At 39.9% G+C, this 20,384-nt stretch overlaps 1 protein-coding gene across 3 annotated transcripts in view; it reads right to left on the bottom strand.

Annotated features, from left to right (window-relative positions):
* Positions 1 to 20,384, bottom strand: part of USP34 (ubiquitin specific peptidase 34) — a 251,301-nt gene that overhangs the window by 49,880 nt on the left and 181,037 nt on the right. For all 3 annotated transcript variants that reach the window (XM_049870361.1, XM_049870360.1, XM_049870359.1), the window contains exons 42-51: positions 17,561 to 17,744; positions 16,981 to 17,141; positions 14,267 to 14,332; positions 12,864 to 13,010; positions 12,708 to 12,764; positions 12,535 to 12,612; positions 12,069 to 12,163; positions 7,830 to 8,002; positions 5,135 to 5,288; positions 3,972 to 4,050 (exon numbers count right to left, since the gene is read on the bottom strand). In XM_049870361.1, coding sequence (XP_049726318.1) covers positions 3,972 to 4,050; positions 5,135 to 5,288; positions 7,830 to 8,002; positions 12,069 to 12,163; positions 12,535 to 12,612; positions 12,708 to 12,764; positions 12,864 to 13,010; positions 14,267 to 14,332; positions 16,981 to 17,141; positions 17,561 to 17,744 — 1,194 coding nt within the window. The remainder of the gene's footprint in view (positions 1 to 3,971; positions 4,051 to 5,134; positions 5,289 to 7,829; positions 8,003 to 12,068; positions 12,164 to 12,534; positions 12,613 to 12,707; positions 12,765 to 12,863; positions 13,011 to 14,266; positions 14,333 to 16,980; positions 17,142 to 17,560; positions 17,745 to 20,384) is intronic.

Here is a 20,384-nt window from a genome sequence, read left to right as displayed (position 1 = left end):
GCAGTTGTCAACCAAAGGGTGTCACAGAAGAAACGATGGAAAAGGAAGTTAAAAATGATGAGACAGAAAGGGAAAAAGAGACCAGGAAGGCATGGGAAATAATCAATAAAGACCTGAGATTCAAATAAGAGAATAAAGAATGGTCACAGGACAAGGAGCGGTAACAACGTGTGGACTATGAAGAGTGAAGTGGGGGCTACTGGGTGAGGAGACAAAAATTCCTACTGGTAGTTCTGGGGAGCTCCAGGTACACTAATTACGACAGGAAAGATAACAACAACAAAAAAAAACTAAACAAAACTGAGGGCAACAGTCAAGCAGCATTGTGGGTGATATAGTAATGAGAGGCAGAAGTTTTTGATTAAGAGTACTTGAAAACAGAGGTGCAAAACAATTTTTTAAGGTATGTTTGCCAGTAGAATATATAAAAGCATAAGAAAGTAAAATGGACCTACAATTTGAGAAACTACCTTTTGCGAGGAGAGCTTTGCAAGGTTCACTTGCCCTTTTTTTTTTTTTAAAGGGAAATATCCTAGGAACAACACCTGGAGATGCAAGTGGTTTGTTTAGTGATATTCTGAAATGGTAACTAATTATTCACTTCCTTCTTCTACCCATTTCCCAATTGTTAGCAACTGGCCTAATTTTCCTTTTTCATTCAGAATAGCAGACAAGAGCACCAATTAAACAAGAAGGAAGCTCTTCATTGAAATTCAGAGTGTGGAGAGTTATCTGACAATAAACATGGTTACTGAGGCAAAAAAATAACTATCTGGGCTTATCTGCAAAATGAAGATGATCAATAAACTTGACTTGTGGAAACAGGGCATTTTAAAACAATTTTCAGAAAACTAGTACTGTGATAAATTGCCTATGGAGAAGTGAAATCATTACAGTAATACTCCAACCCAACTGTCCTTCCCTACATCCCACTGCCAACCTTGTCACAGACATAGACGGTCGTCTTCTATGTTACAAACAGAAGCACCCATGTTGCTGCTGCTGTTACAAACAGCATCAAAGGAGTGATTTTTCAAAGTTCAGCTCAATCCAACTTCCTTATCAAAGATTTTTCAGATTAAGGCAGTAAGACACATCTTTTCACTAACTCCACAGCATTCATTGAGTAAACAAGTCATTCAACCATATTGTCTCATGGCAGTATAATTCAATTCCCGTACTACAATTTTTACATTTTGAAGTCTTAACTTCTTAATCAGACTGCTTGTTGAAGGCAGAAATAGTAACCTTTTAACATTTTCCAGTGTCTAGTAGTATACTCTGAACATACTAAACTTCTAATAAATAACAGTTCAACAAATTAATTTTAGGTTTATTCACAGTAATTAAAAGGAAGTTAAGTGACTCAGCTTTTGGATTTTTCTTTAAATTTTGCTGTGGTAGGATATACGTAACAAAATTTGCTAATCTCTTTAAGTGTACGATTCAGTGCCACTAACTGCATTCACAACCGTTGAGCAATCACCACCAATACCCGTTTCTAAAACTTCGTCATCACCCCGAACAGAAATTCTGTACCTATTTCTCCCACCCCTCATTCCTGGTAAACTCGAATCTACTTTCTGTGTCTACGTATTTGCTTTTTCATTAGTGGGCTCATACAATATTTGTTCTATTATGTCTCGCTAATATGGGGTTTAGCGTGACGTTTTCAAGGCTTATCCATATTGTAGCACAAATTAGAACCGCATTCTTTTCTATTGCCAGCTCATATTCCATCGCCTGTATACACCACGTTCTGTGTGTCCGTGGTCCGTACACACCACGTTCTGTGTGTCCGTGGTCCGTACACACCACGTTCTGTGTGTCCGTGGTCCGTACACACCACGTTCTGTGTGTCCGTGGTCCGTACACACCACGTTCTGTGTGTCCGTGGTCCGTACACACCACGTTCTGTGTGTCCGTGGTCCGTACACACCACGTTCTGTGTGTCCGTGGTCCGTATACACCACGTTCTGTGTGTCCGTGGTCCGTACACACCACGTTCTGTGTGTCCGTTACCTGTATACACCCCGTTCTGTGTGTCCATCATCTGTATACACCACGTCTGTGCGCCTGTGGTCTGTACGCACCACGGTCTGTATGCACCACGGTCTGTGTGGCCATGGTCTGTACGCACCATGGTCTGTGTGTCCATCGCCTGTATGCACCACGTCCTGTGTGTCCATTACCTGTATGCACCACGTCCTGTGTGTTCATGGTCTGTACGCACCACGTCCTGTGTGTCCATGGTCTCTATGCACCACGTTCTGTGTGTCCATCGTCTGTATGCACCACGTTGTGTGTGTCCGTCATCTGTATACACCACATTCTGTGTGTCCATCGTCTGGATACACCACGTTCTAGTGTCCTTCGGCTGTATACACCACATTCTGTGTGTCCATGGTCTGTATACACCACGTTCTGTGTGTCCATCGCCTGTATACACCACATCCTGTGTGTCCGTTGCCTGTATACACCACGTTCTGTGAGTCCATGGCCTCTATACACCACATTCTGTGTGTCCATGGTCTGTATACACCACGTTCTAGTGTCCTTCGTCTGTATACACCACGTTCTGTGTGTCCATGGTCTGTATACACCACGTTCTGTGTCCATCGCCTGTATACACCACATCCTGTGTGTCCATCGCCTGTATACACCACGTCCTGTGTGTTCATCGCCTGTATACACCACGTTCTGTGTGTCCATGGTCTGTATACACCACTTTGCGTGTCCATGGCCTGTATACACCATGTTCTGTGTGTCAATGGCCTGTATACACCACGTTCTGTGTGTCCATGGTCTGTATACACAACGGTCTGCGTGTCCATGGTCTGTATGCACCATGTTCTGTGTGTCCATCGTCTGTACACACATCCTGTGGGCCCATGGTCTGTACACACCACATCCTGTGTGTCCATGGTCTGTATACACCATGTCCTGTGTGTCCATTGCCTGTATACACCACGTCCTGTGTGTCCATTGCCTGTATACACCACGTCCTGTGTGTCCATGGTCTGTATACACCACGTCCTGTGTGTCCATGATCTGTATACATCACGTTCTGTGTGTCCACCATCGGTATACACCACGCTCTATGTGTCCATGGTCTGTATGCACCACGTTCTGTGTGTCCATCGCCTGTATACACCATGTTCTGTCCATTGCCTGTATGCACCACATCCTGTGTGTCCGTCGTCTGTATACACCACGTCCTGTGTGTCCATCGTCTGTATATACCATGTGCTGTGTCCATTGTCTGTATACACCACGTCCTGTGTGTCCATCACTGGTATACACCACGTTCTGTGTGTCCACGGTCCGTATACACCACGTTCTGTGTGCCCATCGCCTGTATACACCACATTCTGTGTGCCCATCATCTGTAAACACGACGGTCTGTGTGTCCATTGTCTGTATACACCACGTCCTGTGTGTTCATGGTACGTACACGCCGCGTCTATGTATCCACGGTCTGTATACACCATGTCCTGTGTGTCCATGGTCTATATACACCACGTTCTGTGTGTCCATCGTCTGGATACGCCACATTCTGTGTGGCCGTGGTCTGTATACACCACGTTCTGTTTATCTATTGTCTGTATACACATTTTGTGTATCCATTCATCTGCTGATGGACATCTGGGTTGTTTCCACCTTTTGGCTATTGTGACTAAAGCTGCTATGAACACTGGTATACAAGTATCTGTTTGAGTCCCTGCTTTCAAGTGTTCTGTGTATATACCTAGGAGTGGAATTGCTGGGTCATACGGTAATTCTACGTTTAACTTTTTATGTTTATATTAATAGCTATGTTTAACAACAACTTTTTTTTTTATGTTTAACTTTTCTATGCCAAACTTTTCCACAGCAGTTAAAACATTTTACACTTCCATATGTTATGGATTTTATAACTGTAAAGCACTTGGACAGTTACAAACTACTAGTAATTTCTGAATAAAACTTACTGTCATTTCTCCACCAAAACATTCTGAGGCAAGCTGGGCAGAATCAAAAGGCTTTACCTCAGCATCATTAAAGAGATACCTAAAACAGAGAATATATAGTGTTGATCAAACCTGGACATGCTAAGTATCTCTGTTTTATGCCTGCATTATATATTGATATATTTCAATTACTGATTATTTCATGAGGTAAATTCTAACCATGCTCTTGGCTTTAGAACTGTAATCTACTGAAAACTAGGACTAGTGTATAACTTTACAACATAGTCATAACCACACTAAAGTCTGAAAGATCACTTACAACCTAGGATTAATAAGAAAATTCATAAAAACAGGAATTAAGTTTCTTTGAATAGAACATGTAAAGCTATTGGACAGAAAAGAGTAAAAGATGGGAGAATTTCTAAAGATACCATTTCAAAATTCATGATCAAAAAGATTCAAAATATACTTACTGAAAAATATTCAAATGGATTAAAAAAAAAAGATCACGGACATGATGGCTGAAGGAGTGAGCGGCAGTTGAATAAAACTATTCTGGTAACTGCAAATCAATTTAGCAGTGTACGTTTTGTTCACAACCACATCCCCACTATTTAGAACACCACCTAGCACACGTATAGCTCCTATCCACGAGACTCTGCCTAACATTTGAAGACCAAAAAACAGTTACTTAGGGACTGATTTCATGACTTTTAACCATTAACTTGATAAAAGACAGTAAGAAGAATGTATCTATGGGAAGGAAGGGGGAGGGTATGTCCAACAGAGCAGAGCGTGCGGGGAACTTCTGACTGGCACGCACGAGGTGGCTGCGGCTGCCTAGAGAAAACACCCAGCGAGCAGTTCTAGCTGACAGGTGAGATTGGGGAGGTGCAGTGTGGTTTGCAAAACTTTGTGTATTAATTTTACTGGACAGAGCAGTCGCCACATTCTCAAGAGTCCACTGATGCATAAAGTTTAAGAACTGATTCATACTGTCTTTGGAAAATCCCCTTTATTTAAAAATTTTGTCTGTTCCTCTTCTTAATCTTACGGAAAATTTTTAGAAAATTAAAAACAGAAAATATATCAAAATAGAAAACCTGTCATAAACTGTTATCTTAAAAAGAGGAAAAAAAAAATTTTTTTTTAAATCCAAGCAATGAAAAGTATCTACGACTCACCATTTATTGTTCTTGTAAGCATGTGGGTTCACGATGTCTCTGATGAAGCTGTAATAGTGCCCGCCATCTGCTGTTCCCGTATGGACGGTCACTCCTATCAAGTCATACTCATAGCTCTCCGCGTCTTCCGCATGATCACTGGCGTCCTTAAAACCTGAAATGATTTACACAAATAATGGTGGTAATTCTGAAAACTACAAAAGTGGTAACATCTTAGAATCACTTTATATAATCAATACCTTATATACAGGAAACAGACACAGATACTTTAAATATTAAAATAGGAATAAAACAACTATTATCAACATTCACAGCCTCCTACTTTAAAGAACATATAACACAAATTATTTGAGAAACAGGCATGTATCAGTGCGTAAGTATGGTCCTCAGTACAACAGATAAATACAAAATATGTTCTCTTCATGTTGCACCTGGCTAGTCCTTTTGAAAGAGGCAGCATCAAGACCCTTATTACACAGAGCGGTTCATTCCATTTTATAGGGAGCAGGCAAACACAAGGCCTGAAAAGCCTTAACACGTTTATGCCTTTTAGTTTCACACTACAGAAAATGGAGCACTGTGCAGATAGCATGCTTCCAAACTGCACATCGGTTAGCTGAAAACACTATGTACATGGAGTTTCGGGTAGACACAAACAAAATAAACAAAAGATACACTTTGTGTCCCCTAATATTGAAATCTAAAGGTAACAAAAGATACTAAGGAAAAAAAACTACAGAATGGTCTAATCGGAAGTTTGAAGATGAATGATTTAGGATCTGTACTCTCAGCACCACAGAGAAAGGGAGAAGCAGAATCAGGACAAACGAGGTTAGAGCAGATTCAGTCACCTGAGTGCCAGTGTAAGCTGGGAAGTGCAGTGACAGTGAGCGGGAGAGGAGGAAACGGCTGACAGTGTCAAAGCTGTGGACGAGCAGCACGTGTGGAGGCACTGCGAGGCTCTGACTCGGAACAGGTGACTTGTGGAAGCTTCATGAATAATACGATGAAGCACAGCTACCAGACAGTCCTGCTATAATTTCCCAAATGGTTTGATAAGGGATCTAAAAACTAGGATCCACATATACAATGCTCACTACTTAATTCTTAAGCCCCTATATTTTCAAACTTATTATCTCTACAGGCTCATTTCCCGTAGTTTATAAATAGATGCAAATCCCAGTTAAAAAAATTCCCTTCCTTCACCGTATTCCTTCATAGCTGGGGTCGCCCATCCCCTGGCCTCTCTTCAAAGGGGTCCTGAAAGAGCAGCCTGCACTTCCTGTCAGGTAACACACTGCTCAACTCCTGTTCCATACAAACACAACACTTCTGGATGGTTGTTAAGTGTCAGGGATTGAGGTACAAGGATTAAAACATAGTTGTCTTTCTTAAAGCTTACAGTATTGTGGCATCAACCTTTTCAAAATTTAAATCCAAAGAACTTTTGCACAAATAAAAGATCGTCAAGACTCTTATTACATATAGAGAACTTCTTTGGCTAAAAAGAATGAAGAGGCAAGAACTAGACCCTTGCTGCTTTCTTCTCTCACCTGTTTCCATTCCTCACTCCTGTGCTCCTTGAGTTACTTTATACTGGTTTGAAAACCACTGGTTTTACGGAAATAAAAAAAACTTGGCGGTATCTACTTATGACCCCAGTGCCATCTCTGACTCACTGTTATCTGCCTTCCTATTGCAACACCCAAACAAAATTGATCTGATGAAGATAACTAAAGACATGCTAGATTATTCCAGTCTATTCTTACTGAACTTTTGCTTCTTTTAGCATTCAACATTGCTGACCACATTCCCCCTTTCTTGAGGCCTTCTTGAAATAGCGGCCCCAGCTGTTCATCCAGCTGTTCAAGCCAGAAATCTGAGAGCCATTCTTGACTCCTCCACCTCCCTCTGGCCACAAACCAACTGAAACGCAACCTTTATGGAAGCAGAGGCTTTGCTTACTCTACACTGTCACTGAATTCTCACTACTGTTAAGAGTTGCAGAAGTCACACAGTGGATGTTCAGTAAGTTTTTATTGGCTTGATTCGTTCATTCAATCATAAAGTCCTACTGAACTCTATATACTACTTCTCTACCCCTACTGGTACTGTTTCTCCTCTAAGCCACCATCTAGCAGACTATCCTCCCCACAACCCTTTGATGATCCTCTAATCCATTTTTAACACTATAGTCAGAACGACCCTTTCCAAACGCCCATGAGGTTGTCATGATCTGGCACAGCCTTGTCCTACTCATCACCCTATCCTTCAGAGTTCATCCCTCTTCTCAATCTTGCTCTCATATTCGAGCTTCACATCTCTGCTAAAAGTCACCTTCTCATGAAAGCCTGATTCCTCCAGAACTAGGAAACATTCACTATCCTGACAACACATGTTTAGGATCTTTTGTTCAGTGCAAGACTTCCCCAGCAGACTTAAGCTCATGGGGTAGGGACAACATTTACCTTGTTCACCAGTATGTCCCGCAAGGTGCCTGAAACATCGTCCTAGCAGACACTAAGTAGTTACCGGCCAACTGACTAAATGCACTTTATGATCTTTAGAAATCACTGTCCTTTCTAGGATTCAATTTATTTTTGTTAAATCTTTAATCAATTACAACTTAATGATTATAACTATCTTGTTGTGGAGACTTACAATAAACACAGATGAGAGAGAAAGAGTAAATTACCTTCTTTCCTGTCACTCTTTCCCATTAGAAAATCTTCTGTATAAGGCGTCATGTCCAAACGTAACGGGAAGGAAAAGTGTGTGTTCACTTTCTCTTTCATCATGGTGACCATGTTAAACGTGTATCGCATAGTATTGAAACTCAGAATTCGAGGCAATTTCTTAAAACATGCCCTGAAAGAAAATATTAGAAAACATTTGTTAAAAACAGTTGATTTCATTTATATTTACATGATAGTAAGTAAGAAGTAGTATTCTCAATCACACTCACTAAAACTATGTATCTCCCCTCTACGTGACTTTCTCCATTCTCAAAGAGCTTTCCTGTGTCTGCTCAGAAAAAAATAAGTTCGAGACGACTGCAGTAAATATTGTAAGAACATACGCAAGGGGAGCTATGGACACGTGAGAAGGAGCCACATTGTCCTTCAAAGCCAAGGAGGTCTGTGGGTCAGAGGTTTTGTTTTTTTTCCCCCTCCTTAAATAATAAGAATCAAAGTATTTACTATTGTTAATTAGAACTACAAAGTCTGGCTATATCACTTACTAAATATATGACTCTAAGCAAGCAAGTTCCTTAACCTCTCTGAGCTTAATTCCCGATTTGTAAAATGGAGATTACAGTACCTACCCCATGCTGCGAACGCTATCTGGCAAACAGACGGCATTCACTAAGGGCTACCTGCTATTTGCAGCAGCAACCAACCAACCGGTGAGCTAAATCTTATGATGCAGCATATTCTCAGTTCGCATTTACAAAACAAGGTCTCAGTTTAAACAAAACATAACATGTGGATTTATAAAAAAATATATATAAATTTAAGTGAATAATTCTTCATTGCACGTTAAAAATTCAGAAGAGAATTTGTTTAAACCATGAGCTTAGTTTTTAGACAAAAATAGAAATTTAGGGTGATAAGGAAGAGTGTTATAAGCAGAAGAAATTAAAAAATTCAACATCATGGATTATTCGGGAGACTAGAAAATGATGAGTTTACAGAAGTAGACGGAAGTCAAACGATGATGAACTCTGAGTGTGATGTTTAAGTGTGAACTTTACCCTGAGAGCTCTGAAGAGCCCTAATGGACTGGTGGTGGGCAGCGGGACCATCCACTGAGTCGGAGGATATGAGAGACAAACAGATCTGGAATGACTGGGGTTGACCAGGACGGACTGAGTCTGTGAGACATACAAGGAAGGCAGTGGCCAGAGCGCAGGAAAGCACTCTGAGTGAGGTAAGATATTCTGGGAGTCATCAACACGTGTCAGCCGAAACAGATGGTGTGATGGTAGATGAAATTACTCAAGAAGAATGGACAGACCAAGAAAACCAATGGTTGAGGATAACCAATATTTCTGTTCACTTGTTCCATCTACCAACTTCTGCTTAACACTATGCTATTAGAAAGATATGAAAGCACTGCAAGAGCACAAAGGGTTAAATAACTACATTGCCTGGGAGACATAAAGGCAGGTATCTCAGAAAAAACAGCAGAATCAAATGAGCCAAAACAGAACATTTCAAGAAACAGGGAGTTATCAAGAATGACAGACGCACTCAATAAATTTTTTTATTCCAACTAGAAAGAGATTCTCCAAAGAACCTAAGTCTTTTGATCATCTTTTATTGGCTCATCATATGACTGACTCCATTCTGTGGAGACTCCTAACACTTACCCTACCCCAGCTGTCATCAGATAAGCTTGTCTTCTCCATGTAACTACCTGCACAGCTATCCTTTCATTTGAGCATGTCCACCTACAACTCTTCTCTCTTGCTATCTACCTGACTTCTGCCTGGATTGAGAAATGGAACACCATTCCTTTCAAATGCATAGTTACCTGGAAAAACCTAATATCTCACTGTGTAACAGCTTGAACTACCTGTCTTCAAACATACTCAGATCTCTTTCATCTAGAAAAACCCTGTTTGATTCCAAAGCTCCTTCTAGCTTCCACTATTCCTGCTGTTTTTCACTGCCAAACTTGTAAAATGAATGGTCTACATCTGAGGCCATGTGCCCCTGCTGACCCTGCTACAACCAAACAAAACACACCACTGAAATACCACTTGAAAAACCCAGTGTTTTTACTTGGCTGTCTTTCTCTTTCATCTCTGTGGATGACTGAATACTTCCTGAATTTCTGCTCTCCAGTTTCTGGTCACCAGCCTGCCCTGATGTTCTTTCCTGTTCTCTCTGTTGCCTTTTCCAGGCACCTTAAGGGTTAGGTCTCAACCTCTGCTCTGTTCTTTCTCAGGCAGATGTTCTGGCAGCTTCAATCAATCAATCATGCACGTAGTTCTCAAAGTTGGATTTCAATCATTTGATACAACTGTAGGTAACCAATCTTGTTTTCCATTATTAGTCAAAGCAAACCGTCTACTTCACGCAGGACGGCCTCATCCCCGACTTCTCGAGCATGAGGATCATTTCTATTTCTACGTCTTTACTCCTAGTAGCCACCTGTGTAAGATGCTCTTCAAATCCAATTTCTCTTTGTTACTTGAGGCTCCCCTATACAACTGGAACATATTTATCCACCTATTCTGTCCTAAACCTGCCACCTAAGGGATGCAGAGGAGGATGTCTGTAAGCTCATGAGTAAACTCCACCTCACTGAGTGCACAGCACAGGGCTGAGCAAACAAAAAGGCCTTGGTAGATCCTGAACTAAAAGGGAAAAGAAAAAAAAGTGAGAAGATTTAGGGATGCCAGAAAGTAAGCTGGAAAACTACTGTGTCGTTTTATACAAGATACTTTTCAAAGAATATTCCTCGAAAACAAGGCCAAGTACTGCAGAGAGTAAAGAAGAAAATTCAAATCTATGTAAATTGAGTGTGAATCATAAAAGAATAACAATAAAGAAATGAAAAAAAGAATTGTAAGATGTTTGGTATACATCAGTAAAGCAAGTAAAACAACTTTCATCTGAAGAGAGTTAAACTATAATTTAAAAAACTCATAAAAAATTTGAGAGACTGAAGAAAAATATTTCGATCCACGTACTAAAACATAAATAACCAAAAAGTGCCAGATAACATCAATACACATATTGGAAGAGAAAGAAAACTGAATTACATAGTTTAAAGGACTCTACCGTTCACTGCCGTCGATTCCCCCTCATGCCGGCCCCATGCGTGCACAATAGAATTGCTCTATAGGGTTTTCAAAGCTATGACCTTTGAGAGGCAGATGGCCAGGCCAGCCTTCCGAGGTGTCTCTGGGTGGTTTCAAACCGCCAACTTTTTGGCTAGCAATTGAGTCCTTAACTGTTTGCACCCTCCCACAGATTCAGTATTTTTAACCCAACAGTTATCTAACTACTGAATCTGACTCCACTCCAGATCTCTTTCCAAGCTACAGGCATAACAGTCAACTGTCCGCAGGATCTTTCTATCTATAGTCTCCAGAGATAATCTCCTTGAAATTTGCTTGTTTGTATTCCCTATCTCAGGAAACAGCATTGGGAAAGTTTCTTTAGTCTTCATATGCCTCCATTTCCTCACCTGTAAAATGGGAGTAAGAAGAGGGTCTGCTGTGAAGGACTGCTGTGCGGATCACATGAGTTAAATCACATAAAGCTCTGACAGCAGTGCTTGCCAAATAAAAATCCTGGGTGAAGTTACGATTATTATCTAAGTCACTACAGGAAACTCTGGTGACGTAGTGGTTAAGAGTTTGGCTGCTAACCAAAAGGCTGGCAGTTCGAAGCCACTAGGCGCTCCTTGGAAACCCTATGGTACAATTCTGCTCTGTCCTATAGGGTCGCTATAAGTCAGAATCGACTTGACAGCAACAGGTTTGGTTTTTTAGCCACTAAAACTAGACATCCAAGAGATGACACAGATAATGATGGAAATGATCATTCTGACAGCAGTGCTTGCCAAATAAAAATACCAGGTAAAGCTATTATTACCTACGTCACTAAAACCAGATGTCCCAGAGTCGACACAGACGATGAAAATGATCACTGTCCTACCTCCATGTTTCTATCCTTAAAAACTGGACTTTCTGCAAGTTCAGTGACTCCCACGCTGTCTAGAATCAATTCTATGTCCAAATAAATTATAACTTACTGACAACTGAATGAAAAGTTCCGTAATAAAACTGAGCTCCAAGCAGCTGACCTTAATCACATAATTTCAGTAAAGTTTTAAAAATTAATTTGTTCCTAGTTTATCTTCCTCATCCTTTTGATGATTTATCAAAACAATCAAAATTACATTTTACAAAGCATACCTCTTTTCGGCTCGTACTTTCTTTCCACAATGAGAACAAGTATACATGTTGTCACCTTCTAAAGTATCTTTAATAGTAACTTCATCAAGAGATTCCTGTGTATAAAACATTTAAAAGTTTCATATAATTGCTGACAGCATGCAAACATACCAAAGGCAATAATTAATATCTGGGCAGAATGTATAGAGGAAAAGTCATTTTTTAAAACAAGGTGAACTTTAGTTTTAGGAAAAAATTGTTTCTCTCATATTGACAAGCTGCTTTAAGAATCTTACTGGATTATTTGAAAGGCCAAGTGTTTAAATTTTGATTGAGTAAAAATTATCTTTGTGGTCTACTGTTATTTGAGCAGCATAGCAAGATGAAAACAGGAAAAAAGTTAACTCTCAAGATGATAAACATAAACCCACTACACGCAAATAGCTACAACACATAAAAAAGTCTAAAAGTCATGTACATTACTCACATAAATGTTCTTCATATCAGCCACCTGGCACCTCACGGTGTAAAATTCTTCAGCAGTCTGACTAACATGTTCACAATCCTGATCGATCAACAGTCAAAAATTAGTAATTTGTTGTAAAAGGATAAAACATATACTAAGGTGTCCGAAAAGCAAGGAACTGATAGAATACTTACCAAGGAAACAACATTGTTTGTAATCACGCCTCCAAACAAACTTTTGACTGTATTTTTCTTTAAAATAAAACAGAAGTCCGTAGTTAAAATGTATGCAAATCTATACAAATTAAAAATAAATAAATAAACAAAACTTTTCAGTAGCCAGGCACTAACCAATTCTGGAGACATTTCTTCAATTTTCGTAATCAGATCAGTAAAAAACTCTGTCATGTCTTTCTGCTCCCCGGTGTTCAGTGGCTGCTTATCCATAGTGTACGTTTTACAGAAAGGCCGTGGGTTATAGGCTTTGCATTCACTCTCCTGCAGAGGGACGGTGGAAAACAAAGAGGGTTATGATCATATCACATATGTCAAAAATTTTAAAAATCACCAAGTTCTTAAATGAATTAACAAGAAAAAAATACTATCAGTAAATCTACAAAGAAAATCTTAAAATCCTCCTCTTTTATTTCATTTTTGTTCAGTTTTCATGGAACTTTGAATTAAATGGCCTGGTGCCAGTAGATGCTTAGAAATTTATTTTCTCTAAGACTAGGAATTTCTAGAAAGGAATCTGGTTTTCAGTGGACCCAGATTCATATTGTTACACATGAACTATTAAACCTTTGCATGCTGAATGAATTTTGCTACGGACTGAACTTTCTTTTAAAACACTACTGTTTGTCAGTTCAAACGGCATGGAACAACTCTGTTAAAAGGAGATTAAGAAAGAATCAAGGAATAACTAGTAAATCTTTCAATTTTGCTTAAAAGACCACCTAATGAGTACTTAAATAAGTACTGGAACCTGAAAAATAGGGGCTAAATATAACGTAACCCCTTGACAGTCTAATAGGTGAGACGGGTAACTGATACGCGTGGTAGTAACAACAAAAGAGGCACGGTGACCTGAGACATCTGTTCAGTCTGTGAAAGCTACGGTCTCCTAGCGGCGGTGAGAAGCAAGCTGAGTCTTAGGGACAACAGGAAGCTGATGGAGAAGAATGCTGAGGAAGGTGCTGAGGGCAGAGGAGCGCAGAAGTAACTTCACACGCGAGGAAGCAACAGGTGCTGGGCTCCAAGGGGCTTTTAGTTACTACCAGGTGAAGCTGAATACAGAAAGGGACAGAAGGGAAGGCTGCAGGGACGAAATGACGAGGACATGTGCCATTCTGATGAACCTGAATACAATTCTGTCCACGACCTTAAGAACGTGGGTTGATGCTGTAAGGTTTCACTGCTATCTTTGTGAGACTGACCATTTTCATGGTTTGGGGACAGGAATTAAGACAGACAAAGAGGAATCAGAAAGCTCTAGGCATAAAGAGGGATAACCCTGAGACAGGAAAAGGATTAGATACAAGGGACTCTTCAAAGGACAAGTTAACGGAATGCAGGTGACTGAGATGTGGCTGCTCAAAGTCACTATGACAAAGAAGAGAGGTAACTGACAAATTCAATATGAAAAATGAAAGTGCACAGACAGAAGACCGTGCAAATGAGCTCTGTTTTACTGTTTTTAGCTTTTATCACACGGTACATCTAATTAGTTTTCCACACATGATTTTCAGACATACCATTAAATACGTAAACATTTTCTGAAGCTCCAGAAGAGTGGTCTTGTGCTTCATATCTTCTGAGTACTGAAAAATCAGGAGAAAGCGTTCCATTAGCAGATTAGATATTTAGCACAAAAAAGCGATAAAATGTGTCTAATGCTGTATTTGTTTTCATTATTTTAGCTATATGTAGGGAAAACAGTGACACGTTCTAGTCTTTCTTTAGCAATTATAACCCAGCAACCCAGTGCTGTCTAGTCGATTCCGACTCACAGTGACTCATAGCAATTATAGCATTTAAAAAAAGGGGTACTTTGTTCATTATATAAATACAGCTGTCACTATTATGTCAGGAAACAGATGAACAGAGAGCTCTTAAAACAAAAAATGTTTTCCAGATCAACACTCATTTGGTGCAATGCTAATTTGCAAGAGTGGAAAACACCTTAGGTGTGCAACCAAGTTTTATTTACCACAAGTAAAATTCACAAATTAAAAAATATATATATACACGAAATATTAGCAAATGATGTGTCACCCCCATCTATTCATATCTTTACTCTTCTAGAACAGTAAACTCTTAACGTTGAAGAGAACATTGGCCAAGATCTTTGAGAATCGTCCAAACGTTAAAACGTCACTAATCAAGATTCCGGAATCTGGCTAAATCTAGAGACTTTGTCCTGAACACTAGTCTCACAGGACGGACCACATTCATGTCAGGCACGTAACAGATACACCCTATCTCTTTCAAGTTTAATATAAGCCCGTGGAGTAGGCATTGCACCATTACGAATTTCTACCTATCGTGAACTTTTAAGAATATTTTCATGGAATCTTAAGCCTCCCATACGCCAGGAGGATACTGTAGTTCTTTCTGCCAATTCCGTGGGACAGTGCAAGTAATACGGTTCTGTTTTCTAGGAGTCTATAGTCAAACGGGGGACACAAGATAAAGACACGAAAACAGTGATCGGTTCCAGACTGCACACGTTGTTAGTTGCCATCAAGTTGAGTCCGACTCACAGCATGAAAAGCAGAACTGTGCTCCGTAGGGTTTTCAAGGCTGAGATCTTTCGGAGTAGACCATCAGGCCTCTCTTCTGCGGCACCTCTGGGTGGGTTCAAGCCGCCAGCCTTTCAGCAGGCAGTGGAGCATTTAACCATCTGCACCACCCAGGGATGCCTAGATAGCACACAGTTAACTGCAAAATTCTACGACATTAAGCGCAACAGGAGTCAATAAAGGGCATCAACAAAATTGGCAAGAACAGCTTCGGCATATTCCTGGTATATGGGAGGATTAATGGTCCATGAAAATATGGGAATGATCACATAAAATGACATATTTTTGGAATATGTAACAGATCTGATTCATGCAAAGTATTAATAATACAGAATAAAGAACAGAGATAAAAGCTTGGATTTATACTTCATTACTGGAGAATAAAATACTAGTTGGTTGAAAACCAAAAGGCTCTTAATTCTTTAAAATAAAGGCAAGGAAATTTTACTTAATGTGCAATTTCTTATACTCTCTCTCTCTATATATGTGCACTTACTAGTTTAATAAAAAGTACATATAGCTTCCTTTAATGTGAACATCACAAAAGGGAATACCTGAAGTTTTAATCTAAATTATCAAGTGCCCGTTTGACTAGAGTACTTCCCAAAGCCACATGTCAAATTCTGTTCTTTAGGAATTTTCTATGCACAGACAGGTCTAAACTATCTCACGATTAGCACATATGCCTGCCCCTTCTGTTGCTACTGTCTAAGTCTTGACAGTGATAATGGCTAAAAGGTGATCACTGACAGGTACAAGACAAACCAAGAATATGGTCCAGTTACCAGCTACAAAGAAAATCACTAAAAACATGTTTCTTTGGCAAAAACTGGTTTTATAAAACTATGCAGATGGGTCCATCACACTTACAAAATAACAGAAATTCTCATGTGCTATCAATTCTTCTACTACTTCTAGTTATACTCAGTTTATGAAGATGATAAACAAAAATATCGATATAACTAAAACCAAAAACCCAAGCCCATTTGAGTATATTCTCAACTGGAGACCCTGAAACGTATCTTAAACGTACTAAGGGTTCACTGAAAAGTATTTCAGGTATCAAAATGCTTTGTTACAGAAAAAAAAGCTAAGACCATAAGATGACACAATGGAAGAAAACAAAAACCGAAGTGCAAGCACAAAGGAAGCCTGCCAAGAAATGATAAAAGCAGCAACAGAAGGCAGACTAAAAAAAAAATCCCATGAAAAACACAAAGAACAGGTAAGCAGAAATACCATGTAGCAGAGCTTAAGCTTACAAAGTAGGCCCACAATCTCATTTACTTTGAAATAAATATAAAGAAATATGTTCAGTGATTCTCGTAATATTTCCCTACTTAGTCTCAGGCTTTGTTTATTTTCTGTGTAATCACAGTTTGTATTTATTTTTACTGAAAATGCAAGAGATCTGAGTGTGTATTCCACACATTTTCCTTTGGAAAATCAAGAAATTAAACTACAGTATTAGGAGTAATCTGTTAAACATGAAAATAATTAAAATATACATGTGTTAGCTAGTCTTGTAAGCCAATTTCATATCTCAATTTTGATTCATAAGTGCTGGTCCCAAATACTATTTTAATAAATTGAAATAATCAAGATTTATAAGTAAAATTAAAACATTTGGTTTTACAGTCTTAATTTTAAAGTGAGGAAAGGTATACCTTAGCAGTGAAGACAGCCTGCCTTGCTTCAGGTATCATGTAAAGCTGCTGAATAGTGGAAGCCAAGTAACAAGTGGCACCAAGGTTAGTCAGGCCAACAAATCTACACTCGGCACGGACATCCTCGTGGGGCCAGTAGTCCCATTTATACGGTGCATGAGCTGCTGAAAAAGAGGGGGGAAAAGATGCCCCCCAAGCAGACCATTAAACATAAGACAGTTCATCAAGGGACACTACTTCCATCAGTTACCCAGTTACATACTAAAACATTATCTGGGATAATTTAAATTAGCTAAGAATATACACTAAACGACTCCCTAAAAATTCAGAGGACTGTCAAAACTTGATTTTACTTGAAACTAAATTATTATAATCAAGGATGCCAAAATACTTCAAATGCCTGTAAAAGGTCCTTCCCACCTGTTTCTTTTTTTAAACAAATGTTTACTTTTTAACTTCAGTAACACCCTAGCAACAATAGTGCATAATGGTAAAGTGTGTGAAGAGTGAATTTTTTCTTTAAACAGTGCCCACCCGAATCACGTTTCTTTGATAAAGATGTAAGAGAAAGACTGCTCACACTGCATGTGCTGTGCCATGACCCAGTTGTGTATCAGCCTGTAGTTCTCCACAGACCCCTTTACCATCTCCACTAACAAATCATAAGCAGCGGCTCTTGAAGAATGGGATTTGCACTTTGGCTGTTGGCGATCTTTTAGACTGGGCAACAAAAACAGCAGATTGAAGATATCTCTTAAAAACTCCTAGAGGAAAACAGAGAGACATCAAGTATGCTATCTAAACTTGGATATTAATTCAATTTCAAATATAATGAATAAGTTACACAGAACAAACTGGACTACGGAACAACTTACTAAGACTGTTTAAAAATCGGAGCCCTGGTGGAGCAGTTGTTAAGAGTTCAGCTGCTAACCGAAAGACTGGCAGTTTGAATCTCTACCAGGTGCTTCTTGGAAACCCGAAGTGGCAGTTCTACTCTGTCCTAAAGGGTCGCAACGGGTTTGGTTTGGTTTCTTTTGGTTTAAAAACTAAAGCAGCACCATTTGTCTCAAAGTCTTTTAATGCTCATTTCTCTTTGAGAAAACAGAGTGAGTGGGGACACCTTTATTCTTCCCTCTCTTGATACCCAAATAAGTCTTCTAACACATTCTGCATCTATACGATTTACCTTCCATTCGTCTAGGCGACCAAAAGCTTTTGTTATGGCTTCAACGCCCTTCCTCAACTGCCAACACAGTACCAGGTGTTTCTGCATTTACTTCAGTCTCTCCTATCACCCTGGTAACAACACAGCAGCAGCAGCCACAGCAACAACTTAGTCACGCTGACACGCAAGTACCAGGCGCTGCTCAAAGGCCCCAAACCAAAAACCAGAATGGTTAAGACACTTTCCCAGAGCTCTACAGGCAGCAGGTGCCAGAGACAGGATGCAGGGCACCAAGCACTTAACCTCCGTGCCAGTGAGGGTTATCATGGGGACTTAAATTGTTTGAAGGGAATCAATTCCTCGTTTCTCATTCTAGACGTGCCTTTTTCCTAAATTTTATCTGCCCATGGAAGTGGTTGCTCAGTAACTTCTCCCATTTGCTCTTTCCTAATTGGTCCTTCACAATTTTTACCAAAGAAAAGTCACGCATGCCTTCTAGGCTTGTTTGCCGATCACGGTCTCCTCCTGTGAGGTATTTTTGTAAGCGTCATGTCAGTTTTTTTTTTTTTACATGTTGCTGTAAAAAAATTAGCATAGCATGCTTAAGAAAATACCTTGTGGGGCGGTGGGGGGCAGGGGGGGTGTGTGTGGTTGGCAAGGTAAACAAACATAGAAGGTGCACATTATTTACGTGAAAATATGCTATTTCCTGCACCCGTCCCAAATATTACTATGGTACGCTGCTCTGGGCTGTAAACCTCTCGTGGTACTATGCAGAAACGGTATTTACACAGCAGGACTGAGACTGTACCCTTGGGTAGGCCTCCTTGCAGAGATGCCTGTTGGCTGTTGTCTGGAAGCACAGGGTAAACGGTTCCCTTCACTAACACAAAACTTGCTCTAAGTGATGACAGAGGCTTGCTGCGCCTCGCTATTTGTGCGAACAACGTAGTGTACGCTGGACACCTGCTTCCCTTCCGGGATCTAGAATTTCAGTGACCGTAATTAGTTATGGAAACCCTGGTGGTGCAGTGGTTAAGTGCTATAGCTGCTAACCAAAAGGTCGGCAGTTCAAATCCACCAGGCACTCCCTGGAAGCTCTGCAGGGCAGTTCCACTCTGTCCTACAGGGTCGCTGTGAGTCAGAATTGACTCGATGGCAGTGGTCATCGGTCATGCATGCACTGTATGCTTACACGACTGACCCCAGATAAAAAGCCTGGACTCTGGTAGTCAGCACTTCACTCACGCTGTCATACTGGCTGCTGGGGAATAAACGCATCCTGTGCACCTCCACCGGAGAGGAGTCTTGCAAGCGTGCGCCTTGTTTCCTCCAGACTTTGCCCCATGCGCCTTTTCCTTTTGCTGGTTTTGTTTTGTGTTATTTTGCTGTAACAAATCTAACCTGTGAGCACAACTATACGCTGAGTCCTGTGAGTCCTTCCACACAATCATAAAACCTGGGGGTGGTCTTGGGAACCCCTGACGCGGGCACCAAATAAGGGACAATTTGAACTATTTTTCCATTTATGGCGTCACCTGTTCCATCTCACTTTTGCCAAAGAACGTATAATGCCTTGGTCCTAACTTTGCAAAGACAATCTAGGTAAAAAATATCGAAAGTGAATCGGGGGCTTATTTAATACAGATGACAAAGTGATGGTAAGACTGCATCTTACCCGGCTTAGAATTCAAAGGCCTAGATCACTGCCAGGGGAACAAAATAACACATTCACTTGAACTGGAAATTAATTGGAAAATAAAGTCAAACTCCATACAGAAAAGCTGAATTGTTTATTAACTAGTTCAACAATGAAGAACTGACTTTGCCAATCAGTTTAGATCCATAAACTGATTAAATATAGGTAGTTCCAGGATATTTAGGTTTTGACAAAAATATATTTAAAGCCTGTAATAAGACAAAAGCATTTTATCAGAAACACTGAGCTTGTTAAAGCATACTGAACTGCAGAGTACTCTTATCTTCCTGTTCCGAGTTTATCAGCAACACAGCTGTCACTTGAGGTGAAAGAGTAACATACATATTAACACCCTTTGACAGATCATGGTAAAGCCGTTCTGATACAGTCCACAGAATGAAAAATCTACTTTAAATGCTACCTGAGAGAAATTAAAAATAATTTTTGATAACAGATTATAGTGTGATTTTGACATGTGTAATTTGGAAGGAATTCAAAGAATTAGATAAAATCATTGTAACAGAACTTCTTCTATTT

The sequence above is a fragment of the Elephas maximus genome, chromosome 26 (genome assembly GCF_024166365.1).
Source record: "Elephas maximus indicus isolate mEleMax1 chromosome 26, mEleMax1 primary haplotype, whole genome shotgun sequence".
In the NCBI taxonomy this organism is placed as follows: domain Eukaryota; kingdom Metazoa; phylum Chordata; class Mammalia; order Proboscidea; family Elephantidae; genus Elephas; species Elephas maximus.
This window is presented reverse-complemented; position numbering and strand designations above follow the sequence as displayed.